This window comes from Chiloscyllium plagiosum, unplaced genomic scaffold, assembly GCF_037043375.1.
Source record: "Chiloscyllium plagiosum isolate Xiang-an unplaced genomic scaffold, Cpla_swu_hap1 HiC_scaffold_16, whole genome shotgun sequence".
Taxonomy (NCBI): Eukaryota; Metazoa; Chordata; class Chondrichthyes; order Orectolobiformes; family Hemiscylliidae; genus Chiloscyllium; species Chiloscyllium plagiosum.
Window position 1 is genome coordinate 63951283 of NW_028270154.1, and position 22412 is coordinate 63973694.

Here is a 22412-nt window from a genome sequence, read left to right on the forward strand (position 1 = left end):
TTTTTTCCACATCTTCTGTTTTTATAAAGATTTAAAATTTGTGGGGTGGTGGTATTGGGCAGGCTGACCATATTTCAAGTTTTTGAGGCACTTGGCCTGGATGAGACGCATTGAGAGTTGAAAGTGAACATTTGGAGGCAAAACTTAATTGTTATTTTCAATCTAACTTAAGCTCTCAGAGGACTGGATAGTTGCAAATGTTATTCTCTTGTTTAAAAACAAAGATATACACAGCAACTACAAGGCCAGTCAGTTTAATAATGATGGTGGGGAAATTTCTAAATATGATAACGTGGGCCAAAATTAATAGTTTGGACACATACTGTTAATTAACAAAAGCATGAATTCTTCAAGGGAAAACCATGTTTTTAGAAGAGATAAGAGGTAATGTTAATGAGGGCAATGTTTTGATGGAGTACAAATTTCAAAAAAAAAAATTAATATGGTGTTACACAACAGACTTGTGGAGTAAGTTATAGCTCATGGAATAAAAAGCTTCAATAGAAACATAGATATAAAATTGCCTGGGTAATAAGAAACAGCAGTGGTTAATGGATTTTCCTTCTCTCCAGTGTAGAGGATTATTTGTTGCGGAAGCCCCAAGGGGGCACCATTTCAACACTAGCTCTTCCTACAGAGTCACAGATGAACAGAAATACAACCTTAGGTCCAACTCATCCTAAATTAATCTAGCCCCATTTGCCAGTATTGGCCCATATCCCTCTACACCCTTCCTATTCTGTCTGAGAAACTACAGGTGTGAATAACATCCAGTCAACGTCTAATGCAACATATTCAAAGAACCACATAGTGCCTCAACACATTAATTTGAAGCCAAACAATTGGCATATTTATTTAAACATGATGCATTTTTACATTGTTATAGTGCAGCTGTCACAAATGGTGAACATACATTTCAGAGGAGGGAATTGTAAAGTTTTTTTTTCCAGAATTTGGTGATCAATGAAGTCACCTTCTTAAAATACAGCATTTGGACATCAAACCTAAACACAAGAAAAATGGAATTTTTATACATCATACAGAATACATTGAATGTTAACTTTCTAGAAGATCCCTCCAGATTTATAAATTAACTATTTTTAAACAGTAAAGTTAATTAAATACATTTATAATGCTTACAGAATCAGACTCCTTTTAAATTACAACCAATAATTTTCTTGGGCCTAATTTCCATACTTTTATTTGCTCTGTTGAAATAAAAAGTGACAATGTTATTATTTGAGTTCTGACCAGCTAAGTAGATATGCGGGAGCAGAATTAACAGGATTGATGCTTCATCTTTGGGTTTATAACCGTATCTTTAGTAACAATAATATAGCATAATCTACCTGAGTAAATTTATTTTATTCATCAACATCAAGACATCAGTACAGTGTTTGATTTTTCTTCAAGTTAGAAACTGACAGACATGAAGATAACATTTATTTAGGTGAGGTTTTTTTTAAAAAAAGGTCCACAAGTTATCAAAAATAAACTGTTGTGACTGAAAGATTTCAATTAGTTCAGAATTTATCTATAAATCAAATTGTAAAATGCTAGAAAATGTCTTTCAACTTTGTTGCTTCTTTATCTGCTGCCCAAGTTGATCACAATTTGCAGATTTTCTGTTCAATTCTTTTATTTGTGCATATTCTGGTGATTGTCATTTCAGAGAATGACGACCCCAATCCCATGATGCGACTCAGTTTTTAAGAATGAGGTGGAAATCCATTAAATTTTAAACTTATTCATGGAGATATTTTGGCCAATTATAAATTTCTGTCACAAGGATACTTCCTAAATTACAATACCAAATGATCTATACTAATGGCATTTCTATAAATATATAACTCATTAGTTCTTGTCTACATTTAAAAAATAATCATATCAATTTTCACATGTTGCAGTAAACATTAGAAAGGAAGAAGTTACAATGATCAATTTTATTAAACTTGCCTAAAACTTGCAAATTGCACTTCAAGTATAACATTAATCCAAAATGGATATCATTTGCACTACTCATGAAATGTTGATTAGATATCTCTGATGTAGTTTCAATTCCATCTTACAAAATAAGACATATACAGTGCACTTAAATTTTGCAAGTCTTCCACTTCAGAGCCAAAACAGGTTTTTAAAAAAATTATTTTAAATCACATGATTAGGGAAGGATATCTTGAGTTTTACTGAAAGCGTATAACAGGAAAGATTTTGTAAAGAAAATTGTGTGTAACTTCCGGAATTGCAGTAGAACTAATTCACAACTATCAAAAGTGAGACCATTGAACTTTACTATCAGTTGCAACCAATTAATTTTTAAATGGATTACACAAGCATACAAAAATGAAGTGAACTCAATCCAGAAATATGGCCCTTGGAAATGTTAAGAATTTAATTTAGAAAAATAACAAAGAAAGGTGTTCCACCAAGGTTAAGATATTCAAGGCATCTAGGAGCTAGCATATACATTAAGTGTCAATAAAAATCATATAGGTCAATCAGACCTAGTGAGCAACTCAATTTGGGATTCCACCATAAATTTAACCTTAGGTACTGAATGCTAGTACAATGGGTGCTTCTGTGCACCTTCTACAGGACTAAAGACATGTAAACATACATTTGCAAGGGACCAGCCCTGCAATTAGTTCACAGAACCAACAATTCTACATCATTGTTAATTTTATAAATGGTACCCTGTTTATCTTAGTCTAGACAGAAAGATACTTATGGCTTTCAGTAATTTAAAACAAAGGTCTACTTTGTGCAGAGTGCTCTGAAATCAGACTTAGTAATCCAGTGATTCAACTAAAACTTGGGGGCAGTGCAAAACCATTGGAAGCACTAAAAGGTTTCTAACTTGATACTTGGCAAAGTGTAACCTTTTTATTTAACCTAATTGGTTTTTAAGGTGGAAAATACCTGTCTTTAAGGATCTCTATGCAACATAAATGGCTCTATGCAACTTAAATTGGCCACAAAATAAACAGGGGAGAAAAAAGAAAACACAACCCTGAGCATTTGGGATTTTACCGTCCCAGATTTTACTTCATATTAAAGATTCCAGCAGAAGGACAAATTATTGAGATGAACAGTACTAAACTAACTCCTGAAATTATATAGTTGATAAAATGTGGGGCTGATCCAAGGGAAAACATACATCCAGAATCAAACATATATTTGGGTTCTCCCCAAGTTCTATGCTTTTGGCGAAACCATACCCTGCTGGGTCAAGCTGAGTCTCTAATTCATTTTCATTTATGAAATAGTTCTCTTTCCCTTGGTACTTCAAGGTACCAAGGAGGCTTTTAAATAATTGGGCCAAGCATTCAGGTTTTTGCTGCTGATGCTCAATGCTTAATTATTGCACATGTCCAGTGATCCAAATGTTGGCTTTAGATTAGAGTCACTTGGATTTCAAAAATTAAGGCAAAAATCCTAACTTCAGATACTTCACTTCCCTGGTCTAAACTACCAGAACATCATCTGTGCAATTTTAGATGAACATGCAGTAAAATTACTGAAATTTATGCTTGGTTATATGCTTTGAAATTCAAACCAAATGATCAGGGGTGAATAGGCACAAGGGCCATGAGGTACTGTCATTCCCAGCCCATTTCAGTGACATTTTCTGAAGGAGAACCCAGATATTATAGTAAAATGAAAATGCAGAATAATTTAGCAAACGTGCAAAGTTACATAATTCATTACCTGTGGGAAGGGGATGGGGCAAAAAAAAAACGAACACTCCTTTCTAGAGAAGTTTAATAAAAACTATGCTGGAAAAGAAACCAAATCAAAATTAGCTTCAAAAAAACCAAAAAGCCTCTTGAACTTTTAACTTGTCTGAATTTAGATCTTCTTCCATCCCCTTGCTTTAAGGCAATTCAGAGAGCTGTACGGAAATCCAGCGACTACCAAATCAAAACCAACTTCAATAGTCTGAGCCAATGAGGCTGCACATTCAATTGTGGGAAGTATCACTACTGAGTTTTGCCCTCATCCATCATGGAAAAGTCCAGTTACAATTGTTGTGACAAATAGTTGCAGCACCCCTGACCTATTAAAACTAAAGGCTCTGAAGAGAGATAAGGTGTCCCATCCTGTTGAAGATTTCCCAAGTTAGCACTGACTTCAGATCGAATCGGAAACCTTCAAGTTACCTTACCCTGGTAGACCTAGAATTCTATTGCAAAGCAATGTCTGTTGTTTTTCATTGGGATAAAGGAAACTGAATTTAATAATGGAAATACAGGGAGCTGACCCAAATGCCAGGATAAAAGAATTGGAGCTCAAGGTTAGGGACAATATAAAAATGACAGAGATAGAATTCTGTCTCCCATAATTCTTACCCAATACAGTTGTGCACATGTAAGCTTCACACTAGATTTTCATGACACAGTTATGAAGGCAAGTGCAATGTCAGCATTCATTTTAAGGAGGCCAGAATACAATAGCAGAGATATATTGGAGAGGCTGTATGAGACTCTTTTCAGAACATATTTGGAATAATGAAATTCTTGGACTCCTTAACGAAGCAAGGGCAAGGTGGCCTTCGAGGGGCTCTAGAGAAAGCTTACAAGGGTGACCCCAAGGATGGAGGGTCATATGGTGAAGGTTGTGAACTCTGGGTCTGTACTGGATGGAGTTTTGAAAGATAAGGGTATCTGATTGAAACTTACAGAATACAGAGGGGTCTGAACAGAGTGGACATGGAGAAGATGTTTGCACTCATAGGAGAGACTAGGATCAAAGGGCACAGCCTCAGAGTGAAGGGGTGACCCTTTACAACTGTGATGAGGAGGAATGTCTTCAGCCAGAGGGTGGTTAATCTGTGTAACTGCGTAATCTGTGAAATTGTGTATTAATGTGCAATTTCTGCACAGCACTGTGGCGTCCAAGTCATTGGGTGTGTTCAAGACAGAGGTAGGTTCTTGATTAGCAACAGGATCAAGAGTTATGGGGAGAAGGCAGGAGAATGGGGTTGAGAAACATATAGGCTATGATTGAATGGCAGATCTGACTCGATGGGGTGAATGACTAAATTCTATTCCTATTTCTTAAGGTTTAAGTGCAAGATTGCTTCATGGATCTCATCCATCATTTCTTGCACAAGTGGAGCTACATTCAAACTATGGAGCTGAGTGTTGAAATATATTACCTGTTTTACTTGGCATATGCAAAGCCATTTTGCAATTTATATTATTACAAATGCAATTCTGTAAATTGATCTGCACTGGGGTGGGGGGGGGGGGGGGGTTTGGTGCACTATTTTTGAAAGAAGTTGACAAAAAAAAATCAAATAATAAATTCACAAGGCAGTCCTTTTCTTTTGTTTAGAACTTCTTCTGCTCAGGTCACACCAACAAAATTCCAAATGTTCATATACATAGCTGGTAATTAGAAGTCAGCACTTCTGCTAAGATGGAGAAATATCCAGCATTGCTTTACAGCATCAAATCAGTTCCATGCAAGTGACACTTTAGTACTCAATTATATGGCAATTAAGCTTCTGTTAGTCCAATTTTCTTAAAGTTTTAATACAGTGCAATATGTAGCTATGTCAGTGCCATAAAAGAGAAAAGAAAATCTAGGAGTCAGTACACCATCTCTTGTTCCCCAACATAAGGCTTTTGCAAGAATATGAGAGACAGAACAAAACAGCAATTGTAAAACAAGACAAATATGCAGCTGACTAATTACCAGGGTTTTCAATGGACAATGATCTGATTTAATTGTAATGAGTAAATATATAAATTCAGCAGTATAAATTATTTAGAACAAATAGAAGCTTTCAATACAATATTTTTAAAGTAACATTTTAACAAAAGAATTTTTGGAAAATTATTTAACCCATTCACTAGTGGATTTATGTAGCCAACCTTGAGTTACTGACATACAGGGTATTGAAATCATTACTCCATAAATAATGGAGCATTAAATGTTCTAAAGATGCCGACATAAGCACAGATCTTCTTTCTACTCTGTATTCTCTGAAGCACTCCCAAGAAAGTAAATGTTATATTTTGGTGCAAAAAAAATTCAAAAAATCAATGCACTTTTAGAAAAGGGAGTTACCTTTTGGATAGGTAGGCTATCTTGGATGAAATAGGAAATTGGAAATTAAAAACTTCATCTCCTCAGTACACGTTCTTCTTCAATGGAAGTCACAATTTGTCCATTTATAATATAACATTTTCCTCATTTATTCTAATCACTTAATATTTCTTCAAAGTTTGAAATGTTGCCCAAAGCATCAGTGCGTCTGTTCACATTGGTTCCCGAAGTCCCCAAATTCTGTCTGCAATTACGATCCAACAACTTTCATGTTTTCTTCAGTGTCCATTTCCCATGACTTCCTCTATTTAACATAATGATGCAGCAATGCTGCTGTAAACAGTTGACAGCATCCAACTTGGTTTATCCTAGAAAAGGACTTTGCCTCAGAATGAAATTTATTCTTAACTGATCGTGCAACTACAGTTGAAGATGCTGCTGCTCAGGACAGAAAACATTATGCTGGTGCTAGGGCATTTGAAGTGCTACCTGAAAGAAAAATGATGTTTTTTTTAAAACTCTAATACAAACAGACCTTTAATGTGTACTTTACACATCCCAACAGATCCTCGTGTTTTCTAACAATTTGGATAATTACACACTAATGGTTTCAAATTTGTCAAAAACAGCTACAGATGGCTCACATAAGTCTTACTCATCCATCACTCCATTCTCATGGACTGATATTGGCATCTTATGCTCTATAGCATGTTAAAGAATCTATTTCCTGATCATCAAATACATCTATAACTTTGCTCATTCTATCGCTCCAACCTAGTCCAGAATTACATTTGCTCTACATTCCTCAGTTCTCAGACTTAGGCCTTTATGTATTCCCCGTTCACTTTATTGAACTTTAACTGCCTATTAGCAAGTTTTGAGAAGATTTGTACCTCAGGTTGAGGGTCTCGAACCTTCCAGCTCAGTGAGCAAACCTACATCCAGAACCTTTAACTACCTATGTTCTATCTGAAAAACACCATTCAAATTCATTTACCATGCCATTTCTTACTCTAAAAATATCCTCATTTTTATTTCTCCACCAAGTTTCCTTATCCATTCAAACTCTCATTATAGCTCAATCCATTTTCTGTTTTATTCAATTTATTGCTTCTCCACCTTTTCATTGCAAGCATGCTGGAAAATATTCCATGATAAAGAGACAACACATTCAAGATACATATTGAATAAATCTTTCAAGATCCACATTCATGCTTAGAGATTTTGCAAATACATGCTGATAAAACTTCATCATTACTTAAAATGTATTGAAATGGGAAAGTGTAAACAACTATACATCAAACTAGAAGATTAAACAATTTAGAAATTACCATGTTGAAAACACAAGAAATATTAGTCCCACATTATTAAGCCCAAGTGGCTAAAAACATGATCAGCAGTTTTCCTCATAATGGAAAAGTGTGAGGCAGTATGTATGCAAAAAAGAACAACTTTCTACTGTTGATACTAACTTGACCTAGGGAACTGAAAACTTGAAGAATTAAACAAACTACTGCTAATGCATAAATAAAAAGAAATGGCAGATGTACCATTAAAGGGACAATTAGGATTAAGTGTACAGTCACCTCAGTTCCATGGGTCATCATTAGACTGTCAATTCCAGATGTTATTGAATCCAAATTTCATCATCTACCATGTTGGAATTCAAACCAGAGTGTCCAAAACCTTACCTGGGTCTCTGGATTAATAGTTTCGCTATAACACCACTAGGTCATCACCTCCCCCTGGTATTCTTGTAATTTTAGTCCAACGAGTGCAAGATGAAACACTCCAGCATCACACATCTTTTCTCATGAATGCTCAATTCCTGTACTACCATGCAATCACTTCATAGTTTAGTCGATTATACACAAAATAGATACCCTGTTGATAAGTGGCCAAATATTTTCTCCTGCTCAAAATTGTCATTTTATAGACTTGACAATTTTCTTTTTGCATCTGATTACGTGTGCTCAGTTTTATTGTGAATCACATGACTCGATATGAATTCATGAGCAACTTGAAGAAAATATAAACCTACAATTTTGCACATTCTACAGGACGATCTTTAAATGATTTTGTTTCCCAGTGAGAAACTGATGGACCAAAAAAATGAACATGACAAATGAACGTAAAAAGAGAAAAATAAAAAGATGATACAAGACCTCAGGGTGTACCTGAAGCTGAAGCAGAGAGCTCTTGTTTTTCAGGCTCTGGAGGTGGATTTGGCACAACGTCCTCTTTCATTTCTGTAGCCATAAACTCATGGACTGCCTTCTCTATCTGTGGTTTGAAAATGTGATACAGCTTTGGATCGACAACCTGAGAGATAATTCTGTCAACGCCTGATTCCAACATGCCTGATCTGGGTTATAAATTAAGATAAAAATTAATTTAGTGCCCTCATAGGTAAGCTTTTCTGTTGCATCAGTTGTTTAGATCAATATTATATTAATTTTTCATACTGCGTTAAAGAGGTTATAAATATAATTTGCATGCATTGAACGATAATTCCTAACTTTAACACCTCATTCTAAAAGTAAAGTTGAGATCAATAGTTGTAAGTATGTTCCTGTGATTACAGTTATATACAGAAACTACAGAAATAAATTTTAGTGATCACAAGACAGTAGGCATTTTTGTAAACTAAAAACAATCTTTAAGTGCCATGTGGTTGTTTGTTACCACTGACAAGGTTTTACCAATGTCAAAAGGTGCTATATAAATCCAACTTCCTACAGTGAATCTTGTATTAGAAATGACACAAAGTACTTGCACAACTGCACCTGAGGTTTGAATTAATACTTGTGACAATTCTATTTATTCCTTCATACAATCAAACAGCAAAACATTTCAAGGAAACAGAAGCTGTGTAATTAATATTGAAGGAACATTGGGGAAGGAAAAATTAATTTGGTAAACAGTTAATAAAAATACTTAGTTAGATTATTAATAAATATTCAAGTTAAGAAAGATCACAAGAAGGATCAACAAGAAAATTTATAGTATGCACAAATGAATCCTTTCCTATCTGAATCAGACAGAAGATGCAGGTAAAAATATTGAGTTTATTACTCAGGTCAAAAATATGTTTTACACATTAATTTAGAAATACTATTTATAGTCATACAGCATGGAAACAGACCCTTCGGTCCAACTAGTCAACTCCAGCCATGTTCCCAAACTAAACTAGTCTCGCTGGCATTTGGTCTACATCCCTCTGAACTTTTCCTATTCATCTATTTATCCAAATGTCTTTTAAATGTTCTAACTGTACCTGCATCCACCACTGTTTCTCATAATTAATTCCACACACAAATCACTCTTTTAAAAAAAAAGTTGTCCTTCAAGCTCTTTTAAAAAAGGAACGTTCTGCTCTCACCTTAAAAATATGCCCCCTAAAAAAATTACCCAATGAATACAGTCCGCCAATTTCTGAGCAACAAACCCAAACAAACAGACAAAACACATCCACTCTCCCCTACAAAGACATGTCGGAAATGACTGCCAGACTACTCAGACCCCTCGGCATCATGGTAGCCCACAAATCCAACAACTAAAACAGCAGCTCATGAACTTGAAAGACCCTAGACAGCCAACAAGCAAAACTAAATGTCATTTACAAAATACCGTGCAAGAACTGTAACAAGCACTACATTGGACAAACAAGCAGAAAACTAGGCATCAGGATACATGAACATCAACTAGCCACAAAACAATATGACCCATTCTCACTAGTATCCCTACATACAGATGAGGAAGAACACCACTTCTAGGGAGACAACACGTCCATCCTAGGACAAGCCAAACAGAGAGACACACGAGAATTCCGAGAAGCATGGCATTCCAACTGGAACTCTATCAACAAACACATTGACTTGGATCCCATTTACCATCCCCTAAGAAAAAGAACAGGAAATGACGTCACCACAGGAAATGATATCACCAACCCAAGGAAACTCAAACATATAAACAGAAAGCAGGCTACACCACCGGTGCTTCATTCGGAGGCTTAGTGAAGACGTTACTCAGTATGGTGATGAAATGTCTGAAAATGAACCTTCCAGCTCAGCGAGCAAACCGACATCCAGAACCTCAACCTGAGCTACAAATCTTCTCAAAACTCACTAATGCCCCCTAGTTTTGAACTCCTCCACCCGAAGGAAAAGACCCTTTATAGTTACCTTATCTGCACCCCTCAAGAGTTTATAAACCTCTATAAAAAGGTCACCCCGCAATCTTCTATGCACCAGCAAAAAAAAAATCCCAGCTTACTCACCAAATCCGTTCTTAAAACTCAAACCTTCTATTCCTGGTAACAATCTTTTCTGAACCCTGTCCAATTTAATAATATCCTTCCTATAGAAGGGTGACCAGAACTGTACACAGTTCTCCATAAGAGGCCTCACCAACATCCTGTACAACCTCAACATAACATCCCAACTTCTATACCCAAAGGTCTGAGCAATGAAAGCAAGCGTACCAAATGCCTTCTTAACCACCCTGTCTATCCGTGATGTAAATTTCAAAGAATTATGCACCTGAACTCCCAAGTGTCTCTGCTCTACAACACTGCCTAGGGCCCAAAGTCCTGCCCTTGTTCGTTTTACCAAAATGCAATGCCTCACATTTATCCAAATTAAACTCCATTTACCACTGCTCAACTCAGTGACCCAATTGATCAAGATCTCTTTGTAATCTTAGATAACCTTCCTCACTGTCCACTGTATTGCAAATTTTGGGGTCACCTGCAATTTACAAACATTGCCTCCTATATTTTAATCCAAATCATTTATATAAGTAACAAACAGAAGAAGAAGTGGAACCAGTAATGATCACCACTAGTCACAGGTCTCCAATCCAAAAAACAACCCTCTACCATCACCCTCTTTTTTTCCACAGACTCATGTAGTTTCGTGAAGATTATTACTAAGTTCACAAACATGAAGACAGTGATTGCAGTATAGACGAACTAACAAATCTACAGATATGTGCTAACAGTTATATGAGCAATACTCTGAAAAACTGTCAATGACAGTGAAAATTTAAGAGAGTGAAAAAGAAGTTTGAGATTGTTGACTATTCTGGAAAAGGATGAAAAATTACTTTTCAGGAATGATTTCAAAACCAGAATTTATAACCAAATAGATATTAAACGTATTACAGCCAAGTTATTTTGATGGTAGTGTAAAGTTCTACCCTCCTTTATTTCATTTATCCAAGACTACTGTTGTTGAATTTTCAGAGAAATTTAACAATGAAGCAAATTCTATCCATATAGCTTGCTTGTTAAACTCAATACTATTGCGAGCAACCTTTTTATTTCCTTCGGTATAAGGCTGATCAAAACATATTAGTTTGCAACTTAAAAGGACAGAACATTTGGAAAGAGGTTAGATTATAAACTAACAATCTAGGAGCTATTAACTGAAGCACCTAGATGCTGCCTAACATTCAGTAACACTTCCAATGATCATAATCTTAGACATCAAAACATAAAATACTAAAATGGTAGCAAATGTATGTTCCTTCAATTCTAAAGGTTCTGAAAGTTGTATGCTTTAGCAAAAGAGGTCAATTTTAGATCAGAGGAAAATGCTTCTCTACATCTGACTTCGCAAGTGTTTTCAATATTTTAAAGAGCCCAGATTACCCCTCAATCTTTTATGTTCAAGCACAACAACAAATATTTGGATAGCACCTTAATGTAATAAAATGACTTAAGGTGCCCCTTTGTGACATTATTCAACCAGAAAAATGGCATCGAATCAAAGGGATATTAGGACTGATGACTAAAATCTATCGATTTGGCCAAGCATTTGAACTCTTCAAGGAGGAAAGGAATTTCAGAGCACAGGGTGTAGACAACTGATTATGTAAACAATGATGCAGCTGTTTAAAATTTTGAATTCTCAAAAGTCTGGAATTAGAGGAGTTCAGATATCTAGAAGAACTGATGGAAATTAGAGATAAGGAACAGCAAGGTCCTGAAAGGTTTTCAAAACAAACAAGATGGAAAGGCAAGTGCACAGGACGACACAAAGATACAGACAGGTAAAGCAAGTGGGCAATAACTTGGCAGATAGAATATACTGTGGGAAAATATGAGGTTCTGCACTTTGGCAGAAAGAATAGAGGAGTTGAATATTATTTAAATTGATGACAACAGAAATTTACAGCACAGAGGGATTTGGGAGTCCTTGTGCATGAATCTCAAAAAGCTTACAAGTTCAGGTGGTAACAGGAAAGGCAAATGGAATCTTGGCCTTTATTTCAAAGGGAATAGAGTATAAAAATAGAAAAGGTTTGCTAAAACTATAACTGTAATATTGTGAACAATTTTGAGCCCTTTCCCTAAGGAAAAATATACTGACATTGGAGGTGGTCCATAGAAGGTTCACTAGGCTGATCCCAGATGTGGACAGACTATATTACAAGGAGATGTTGAGTAAGTTGGGCACATATTCACAGGAGTTTACAGGAATGAGAGATGAACTCACTGAAACATACAAAATTCTTAGGGACTCGATAGGTCAATGTGGAAAGGTTGTATCCCCTTATGGGAGACTGTAGGACCAGAGAGCATCATCTCAAAATCAGGGGTTGCCCTTTTAAGGCAAAGATGAGGAATTAGTCTCTCAAACAATACTGTGTGGAATTTTCTTTTACCATAATTCATTAAGTATATTTGAGAATGAGATAGACAGATAAAAAAAAAACATAGGTTATGGGGAAAAAGGCAAGAAAATGGAGATAAGGATTAACAGATTAGCAATATTCTCATTGAATGCACAGCAGACTCAAAAGGCTGAATGGCCTGCTTTTGCTCCTTATGATCTTATGAAAATTTTGAAAATCGTTTAATCTGCAGTCAGTGTAGCATAGTGGTGATTAGTGCAAGTTGGGCATGGGCAGAAGTCTTAGATTCGCTTAATATGACTAATTAAGCCTAGAAGTAACAAAAGGATGAAAGAGCATTTTAGCAGCAGAAGAGCTGAGGCAGGGTGAACATGGACGATGTCAAGGAGGTACAAATAGGAACCTTAGTGTCAGAATGGATAGTGTCAGATATTCACAGCACAGGCGGCCATTCAGTCCATTGTGTCCATGTGGGTCAACGAATCTGAATGCACAAATCCTATTTTCCAGCTTTTGGCCCTTTAGCCCTGGTCGCTGTGCCGACACAAGTGAATATCTAAATATTGCTTAAAAGGTTGCAAGTGTTTTTGACTCAATCATCCTTTCAGACAAAGAAGTTCCAGTCTCTCACCACTGTCCATGAAAAAATTCTCAACCCTCCTCAGCCTTTGATTCTTTACCTTTAACCTAAGCCCTCTGGCTATTTCATCACCTACTAATGGAAAAACTGCCTTTCTATCCATCCTATCAATGTCCCTCATGATTTATACATTTCTGTCAGGCCCCCTTTCAACCTTCACTGCTCTGAGGTAAGCAGCCTTTGGCTATTTAATTTATCTTCATACTCAGATCACCCCCAATGCAAGCAGCATTCTGATAAGTCACCTCTATAGCCCCTCTGGAGCAACTACATCCTTCCTATAATAGACCAGAACTGCATGTAATATGCCACTTGTAGTTTAATCAGCATTTTCTATGGTTCCAGCATAACCTCCTTGCTTGTTTTCTCCACAACCATTTGATGAAGGAGAGGTGGTCCGAAAACCACTGCTTCCAAATAACCTTTTGGACTATGACATGGTATTGTGAGATTTTTAACTTTGTCCACCCTAGTCCAACACCAGCACCTCCAAGTCATTCTTGCTCTTTCAGCTATTAAAGTCAAGTATTCCATATGCTTTCTTAATCACTTTATCTACCTCCCTGGCTACTTTAAGGGTCTGTGGACATGCACATCAAGATCCCTCTGATTGTCAGTACATTTAAGGGTCCTACTGTTCGTTGTGTAATCACTTGCTTTGTTAGGCCTGCCCAAGAACATTATCTCACACTTTACTGCATTGAATTTCATTCACTACTGCTCTGCGCAGCTGGTCAGTTTATTAACATCCTTCTGCAGTTTACAGCTATCCTCCTAATTCAATTTTTGCGTCACATGGACTTTTCAATCATACCCCCTCCATTTAAGTCCAAATCAGTCATGTTCGTCACATACAGTAAGTGCCTCAGTACCAGCCTTGCAGAACTCTAACAGAAACAGACTTCCAGTCACAGAAGCATTCCTCTACCACCATACTCTGCCTTCTGCTATTCAGCTAATTTTGGATCCAACATAACAAATGGATCCCATGACCTCTTACTTTCTGGACCAGTATGCTCCGACAGACAATGATTAGATCCCTTTCTAAAGTCCATGTAAACCACATCAAATCATTTACCCTCATGAACACGCCTCGTTACTTCTTCAAACTTGTAATTAAATTAGTCAATTACAACTTTCCTTGAACCTAACCATCTTGACTAACTATTCCTGATTAATCAGTATTCGCCAGGTGGAGATATTGTCTGTTCCTTAATTCTTCCAAGTAACTACCCACCACTGATGTTAGACTGCTTTAAATGAGAGGCAACAAGTGTGGAACAAGAAGATTCTAAAGGAGGCAAAAATGCCACTGACAGATTGTGTACTAGGTCAGCAATAAGAGTGAGCACTGGACAGGGAGGAGACTGACAAAAATCAGCCTCTAGCCAGTGTACTGATTGGGAAAGTTAATAAGACAATCCAATAAGCCAGTTGGGGTTACTGGCCAAAAATAGACAGTGGCAAGTGTTTCAATGCTTGGGAGAAAGTAGAGTTATAGAGGGAAGTTGTAAATTTACCTAAGAGGAAGTTGTATAGTCATACAGCATGGAAACAGACGCTTCAATCTGTTTTATGCATACTGACCAGACATCATATCTAGTCTCATTTACCAGCATTTGGCCTAGATCCCTCTAAACCATTCCTATTAATTTATCCATTCGGGTGCCTTTTAAATGCTGTAACTGTACTCCCCTCCACCACTTTGTCTGTCCGCTTGTTCCAGATATATACACATCACTCTCTGTGAAAAAAGTCACTCCTCAGATTCTTTTTAAATTTTTCCTCTCTCGCCTTAAACCAATTTCCTCTAGTTTTGGACTCCCTCACCCTAGGAAAAAAGAGACTTTGGCTATACACTGTTTCCATGCCCCTCATGATTTTATACAGCTCTGTAAAGGTCATCCTTCAACCTCTGACACTTTGGGGAGAAAAAGCACCAGCCTATTCAGCCTCTCCCTATAGCTTAAATCCTGCAGTGCTGGCAACATGCTTGTAAATGTTTTTTTGTACCTTCTCAAGGTTAACAATGTTGGAGGTATATATAAGTATGTAGAAGGGGAGATGCGGATGGTTGGGGGGGGGGGTGGCGGGTAGGGGATAGGATGGTGAGGTAGGGATAGGTGAACATAAGTAGAGGGTACGACGTGGTTGGTCAATGGGAGGAATGAATCCGGTTGGTAACTGGAAGGAAGGGTTGATCAGAGGACTGGAAGGGAGGGGGAGTTGCCTGAAAGGGAGTAATTTGAAATTTGAGAACTCAACGTTAAGTCCAACAGGCTGCAGGCTGCCCTGGTGGAAGATGAAGTGTTGTTCCTTCAATTTGCGATCTGATTTGCTGTGGCAATGGAGGAGGCCAAGGATGGTCATGTTGGAAAGGGAGTGGGAAGGGGAATTAAAATGGGTGATGACTGGGACGTCAGGTTGGCCTTTGTGGGTCCTCCTCCACTTGGCTTCTTCCACCTCCAACTGTCACAGCCACCAGCCTGTACCCACCCTCGACCTTTTCGTTGCTGACTGCCGACGTGACATCAGCCACCTCAATTTCTCCACACCCCTTACCCACTCCAACTTCACCCCTCCGAATAAGCAGCGCTCCATTCTCTCCGGACCAACTCTCGTTTCACCATCAAACTCACTGACAAAAGGTGATAGTGTGGAGGTCGGACATCTATGCTACAGAGGTCAAATGCCAGCTGTCTGACACATCCTACCACCCCCTTGACCATGACCCCATTATGACCCATCAGGCCAAAATTCAATCGCACAATCTATGACTTCATCACCTCCGGTTGAGAAACTGTAAAAGATAAGAGCAGGTAGGGAAAGAGTTGAGTTTTGAGTTTTGTGAAACAAAAGGTTCAGCTAGCATAGCTCGGATCAGGTAAGAACTTGCCGTAAACAATGGGGTGCTGGAGGCAAGTGTTGTGGGTTAACAAGGTGGAAAAGCATTCATTATGTAAAGCCATTTAACAAGATGAAGAAGCATTCAGTATGTAAACTCAGTTAACAAGGTGAGAAGTATTCATTATGTGAAGCCAGTTAACAAGGTTAAGAACATTCACTGTATAACAGCAGATGGCTTAACCTTTACTCCTGACACTCGCTGATTGTAATGGTCACACAATCAATATGCATGATGCCTCATCTGGATGCTCCTCCTTACAAATGACTATATAATTAATTTAAAAACTGCTGTTCGAGAGAAAACTGAGAACTTATGTCCCTGTGCACATGGGCGATCGTTCTCACTCCCTCGAGGGCCCGGAATAAAGATGAAGGTAAAACTATACTGTGTCTCTGAGCATTTTGCTTTCACAGAGGCAGGAACAGGATGGCAATATTAGCGTAGTCGGCAGCATCCAAACAAATAGTTATGATCAGACGGTGTTAGCGATTGCCCAGAACATTGGTATCTCGAGATGGACTGGCCCACAAGGTAAGACTTTAAACTTTGGTCCCTTTCGATATTCCTGTGTGTCGGAAATGGTCCCCTCGTTCAATCTCTCTCTATTCTACGGACTCCTTGAACAATAATTACTTCAGTTGAGAAACAGTTTCGTAAGCGCACTGAAGAACACAGGTTAAAGTCCTCTAAGCTGTTTTGGGGGAAGAGGTTTAATTGAGGTTCAAGTCCTCTGCGCTGTATTGGGGATTTAATGGAGGTTCAAGTCTACCTCACTGTATTGGAGTATGAGTCGCCTGGGGTTAATTGAGGTTCAAGTCTGCTGTGTCACGTTGGGGTTTGAGTCCTCTGGGTTAAGTTGAGGTTCAAGTCCTCCACACAGTACTGGGGTTTGAGTCTTCTGTGTTTGGGTGGGATTTGAGCCCTCATGAGGAGTAAAGTGAGGAAGGGGTTAAAGCTCTCAGTGGCAAAATTTGAGGCTTTGCGAGTCTTTGTTCGGGAGGGGGGCGGGGAAAGAGAGTGGCTTGAACTGTGGTGCCCCGTGGTCCGCTTGAAGGGCTTTCTCTTTTTATAAGTGTAATTTCATTGAAAGGATGCCAAAATAAAATGCTGAAATTAAGGTTGCACTCGTACTTCGGTCAGAAAAGGCAGTTTCAACGCAAGTTGTGCCATGCAGTGTTTGATATTTAAATATTTTGTTTGTTAAAATACTGGTTTAGAAAATCCTTTAAATAACTGTTCTGCTTTGTTTGAATCAGGATTTCAATTCAATGTGTTTTGTGAACTATGTAATAGGGTAGATTTTGTTTTTTCCATTGAAACTGTACAACATCATGGTCTTTTTAAAATTATCAAATTTGTAACCTTAAAACAAATTGATTGAGTGCCTTGAGCCCCTGATTTGTCTGAAATTCTACAATGCCTGTTTAAAAAAAAAAGTGGGTCAGTAGTCATGCTTTAGCAAAATGAGGATATTGTATTAAAATATCTTTGCTGCTGCTGTGTTTTTAATGCAGAATGTTCACAAAAAGAAGAGTGCATTTTTAGTTTGATGTTTTGTTAAGATTTTCTAGAGGATATTAGAACTCGAGGCTGACAGTTTAAATTCTTTCAATTATTATAAAGACTTCATTGGCCCCCTTCATACTGCAAATTCAAAGAATGTTAATCTCTACCAAAGTTGCCACATTCAGATTTTTTGGGGGGGAAAGTTTCATTTGGAGGACATATTTTAAAGTATTCAGCATTTGTTTCCCATGAATATTTGCGATTTAAATCTGAACTGAAACTGCCTCTTCAATTGCTAAAGCACAGGAAACATTTGTTTTCTTGCTGTCCCAGACTTTTGAAATACTTTTCCTGACAGCTTTCACATTGATACTTGGCTAATTTGTTAAAAAGAATTTTTTTTTTGAATAACCTAGATTACTCTCAGTGCTACGAGGGCAGGAATAGAAGGATGGAGCAGATGAATGCATGGCTGAGGAGCTGGTGTTTGGGAGGAGATATTTGGGTGGAACTGAGAAATAAGAAAGGGATAACCACCTTATTGGGATTGTATTATGGACCCCCTAATAGTCAGAGGGAAATTGAGAAACAAACTTGTAAGGAGATCTCAGCTATCTGTAAAAATAATAGGGTGGTTATGGTAGGGGATTTTAACTTTCCAAACATAGACTGGGACTGCCATAGCGTTAATGGTTTAGACGGAGAGGAATTTGTTAAGTGTGTACAAGACAATTTTCTGATTCAGTATGTGGATGTCCCTACTAGAGAAGGTGCAAAACTTGACCTACTCTTGGAGAAATAAGGCAGGGCAGGTGACTGAGGTGTCAGTGGGAGAGCACTTTGGGACCAGCGACCATAATTATATTAGATTTAAAATAGTGATGGAATAGGTTGGACCAGGTCTAAAAGATGAAGTTCTAAATTGGAGAAAGGCCAATTTTGACAGTATTAGGCAAGAACTTTCTAAAGCTAATTGGGGGCAGATGTTCGCAGGTAAAGGAATGGCTGGAAAATGGGAAGCCTTCAGAAATGAGATGACAAGAATCCAGAGAAAGTATATTCCTGTCAGAGTGAAAGGAAAAGGCTGATAGATATAGGGAATGCTGGATGACTAAAGAAATTGAGGATTTGATTAAGAAAAAGGAAGCCTATGTAAGGTACAGACAGGATAGATCAAGTGAATCCTTAGAAGAGTATGAAGGAAGTAGGAGTATATGTAAGAGGGAAATCAGAAGGGCAAAAAGGGGACATGAGATAGCTTTGGCAAATAGAATTAAGGAAAATCTAAAGGGTTTTTACAAATACATAAAGGACAAAAGATAAACGAGGGAGAGAATAGGGCCCCTCAAAGATGAGCAAGACGGCCTTTGTGTGGAGCCACAGAAAATGGGGGAGATACTAAATGAGTATTTTGCATCAGTATTTACTGTGGAAAAGGATATGGAAGATATAGACTGTAGGGAAATAGATGGTGACATCTTGCAAAGTGTCCAGATTACAGAGCAGGAAGTGCTGGATGACTTGAAACAGTTAAAGGTGGATAAATCCCCAGGACCTGATCAGGTGTACCAGAGAACTCTGTGGGAAGCTAGCGAAGTGATTGCTGGGCCTCTTGCTGAGATATTTGCATCATCGATAGTCACAGGAGAGGTGCCGGAAGACTGGAGGTTAGCAAACATGATGCCACTGTTTAAGAAGGGTGGTAAGGACAAGCTAGGGAACTATAGACCAGTGAGCCTGACCTCGGTGGTGGGCAAGTTGATGGAGGGAATCCTGAGGGACAGGATGTACATGTATTTGGAAAGGCAAGGACTGATTAGGGATAGTCAACATGCGTGGGAAATCATGTCTCAGAAACTTGAATGAATTTTTTTGAAGAAGTAACAAAGAGGATTGATGAGGGCAGAACGGTAGATGTCATCTATATGGACTTCTGTAAGGCGTTCGACAAGGTTCCCCATAGGAGACAGATTAGCAAGGTTAGATCTCATGGAATACAGGGAGAACTAGCCATTTGGATACAGAACTGGCTCAAAGGTAGAAGACAAGAGGGTGGTAGTGGAGGGTTGTTTTTCAGACTGGAGGCCTGTGACCAGTGGAGTGCCACAAGGATCGGTGCTGGGTCGTCTACCTTTTGTCATTTACATAAATAATTTGAATATGAGCATAAGAGGTACAGTTAGTAAGTTTGGTATAGTCCATTATACCAAAATTGGAGGTATAGTGGACAACGAAGAGGGTTACCTCAGATTACAACAGGATCTTGACCAGATGGGCCGATGGGCTGAGAAGTTTAATCTGAGTTTAATTCAGATAAATGTGAGGTGCTGCATTTTGGGAAAGTAAATCTTAGCAGGATTTATACACTTAATGGTAAGGTCCCAGTGAGTGTTGCTGAACAAAGAGACCTTGCAGTGCAGGTTCATAGCTCCTTGAAAGTGGGGTCGCAGGATAGTGAAGACAGCGTTTGGTATGTGGTCTTTTATTGATCAGAGTATTGAGTACAGGAGTTAGGAGGTCATGTTGCGGCTGTACAGGATATTGATTGGGTCACTGTTGGAATATTGCATGCAATTCTGGTCTCCTTCCTATCGGAAAGATGTTGTGAAACTTGAAAGGGTTCAGAAAAGATTTACAGGGATGTTGCCAGGGTTGGAGGATTTGAGCTAAGGGAGAGGCTGAACAGGCTAAGGCTGTTTTCCCTGGAGCGTCGGAGGCTGAGGGGTGACCTTATAAGAGGTTTACAAAATTATGAGGGGCATGGACAGGATAAATAGACAAAGTCTTTTCCCTAGGGTCAGGGAGTCCAGAACTAGAGGGCATAGGTTTAGTGTGAGAGGAGAAAGATATAAGAGACCTATAGGGCAACTTTTTCACATAGAGGGTGGTATGGGTATAGAATGAGCTGCCAGAGGAAGTGGTGGAGGCTGGTACAATTGCAACATTTAAAATGCATTTGGATGGGTCTATGAATAGGAAGGGTTTAGAGGGATATCGGCCGGGTGTTGGCAGGTGGGACTAGATTGGGTTGAGATATCTGGTCGGCATGGACAGATTGAACCGAAGAGTCTGTTTCCATGCTGTACATCTCTATGACGCTATAACCTGAACGGCATCTCCCAAGGGTTTGATTTTAGGATCATTGACTCTTGTTTATAATTGACCGAATTGTTCAGGGAGTACAATTTAGAAGTTTATGGATTGTATAAAATGTGACAATGTCATAAACAGTGAACAGAGTAATAGACTTGAAGAATTCAAAGAATGTTGAAATAGGCTGACACAATTTAGTGTGACTGTCTTCATACTGATAACCACCTTGGCAAGGAAGGAATGAGAAAGGAAGTGCAAAGATACTTTCAGCAGCTGACACCATCTCTAGAGTTTCTCTACTCACAGGTAAAGCGTGCCTTTCGACCACAGCCTGCCCTTCCACAACCTGATCCAATCAGCTCCCCAGTCATGAGCACGAAAAGAGAAGCTAAACAAAAGTGAAGATAGCGGTACGATTTTTGTCAGTGGCCTTCTAACGGACATAAACCCACGTGAGCTTTACCTTGTCTTTCGATCATTTAAGGGATATGATGGTACACTGACCAAGCTAACATCAAAACAACCAGTTGGGTTTGTTACATTTAACAGCAGAGGAGGAGCAGACGTAGCAAAGAATACTGCGTTCACTTTGCCTGCTCCTGCAGCTGCAGCACTGCACACTTAGATGCGCTGGTCTCTTCCATCTGAAGCATATCCGGAAGGATGGAAGTCTCGTCAGTTTTGTTTAAGTATTTAACTGCCCTTTTCTAAGAATTCAGATTTCTCCACGAGTGATGCAGAAGGACCGGACTGGATTTTGTTTTCAGGTTGGACTTTACTGAAGGAGAGTTTGGAGAACTGGCTCATTTCCACTCGACTTGGAGGGGACAGAGTGGTCAGTAAGGACTGTGGATTTAAGAACTTTACTGGTGATTTTTTTTTCCACATGAGAGGATTCTTCAAATTCTATTTACTGTAATGGACTAGTAATTTTTGTTGTTATAATCATTGTATGCTGTGTGTCAATAACTGGCTTAAATACTAGCTGTCAGAGTCTTATGCAAGCTGGTAGCGCCATTTAGGTGGTTATCATGAAATGATAAAAGGAGGAAATGAGAAAGTGTATATGGTATGAGCAAGTAAGGAGAGTGTTAAGTTTTGTGAAACAAAAAAGGTTCAGCTAGCATGACTCCAATCAGATAAGAATTTGGAGTAAACAATGGGTGCTGGAGGCAAGGGTTGTGGGTTAACAAGGTGGAAAATCATTCATTATGTAAAGCAATTTAATAAGATGAAGAAGCATTCGGTATGTAAAGTCCGTTAACTAAGGTGAAAATGATTCATTATGCGAAGCCAGTTAACAAGGTTAAGAACATCCATTGTGTAACAGCAGATGGCTTAATCTTTACTATTGACACTCACTGATTGTAACGGTTACCCAATCAATATGTATGTTGCTTAATCTGGATGCCCTTCCCTGCAAATTGCTATTTAATTAAGAAACTCCTCTTCAAGTAAAGACAGAGAACTTATGTTCCTCTGCGCATGGGCGATCGTTCTCTCTCCCTCTAGGGCCCGGAATAAAGATGAAGGAGGTAAAACTATACTGAGCATTTTGCTTTGACTGAGGCA

General features: G+C 38.4%; 1 protein-coding gene across 7 annotated transcripts in view; it reads right to left on the bottom strand.

Moving 5' to 3' along the window:
* Nucleotides 1-823: 823 nt before the first annotated feature.
* bod1 (biorientation of chromosomes in cell division 1) overlaps nucleotides 824-22412 on the bottom strand; it is a 35447-nt gene continuing 13858 nt past the window's right edge. The window contains exons 3-6 of one of the 7 annotated variants that reach the window (XR_006313641.2): nucleotides 21145-21228; nucleotides 8232-8419; nucleotides 6076-6543; nucleotides 824-1004 (exon numbers count right to left, since the gene is read on the bottom strand). Coding sequence is in view for 6 of the 7 variants with exons in the window: in XM_087995444.1 (XP_087851570.1) it covers nucleotides 1156-1208; nucleotides 8232-8419; nucleotides 21145-21228 (325 nt within the window). In the remaining variant the exon portion in view is untranslated. Of the gene's footprint in view, nucleotides 6544-8219; nucleotides 8420-21144; nucleotides 21229-22412 lie in introns of all 7 variants that reach the window. The other 6 variants (XM_087995444.1, XM_043703862.2, XM_087995446.1 and 3 more) reach the window with 6 other exon arrangements.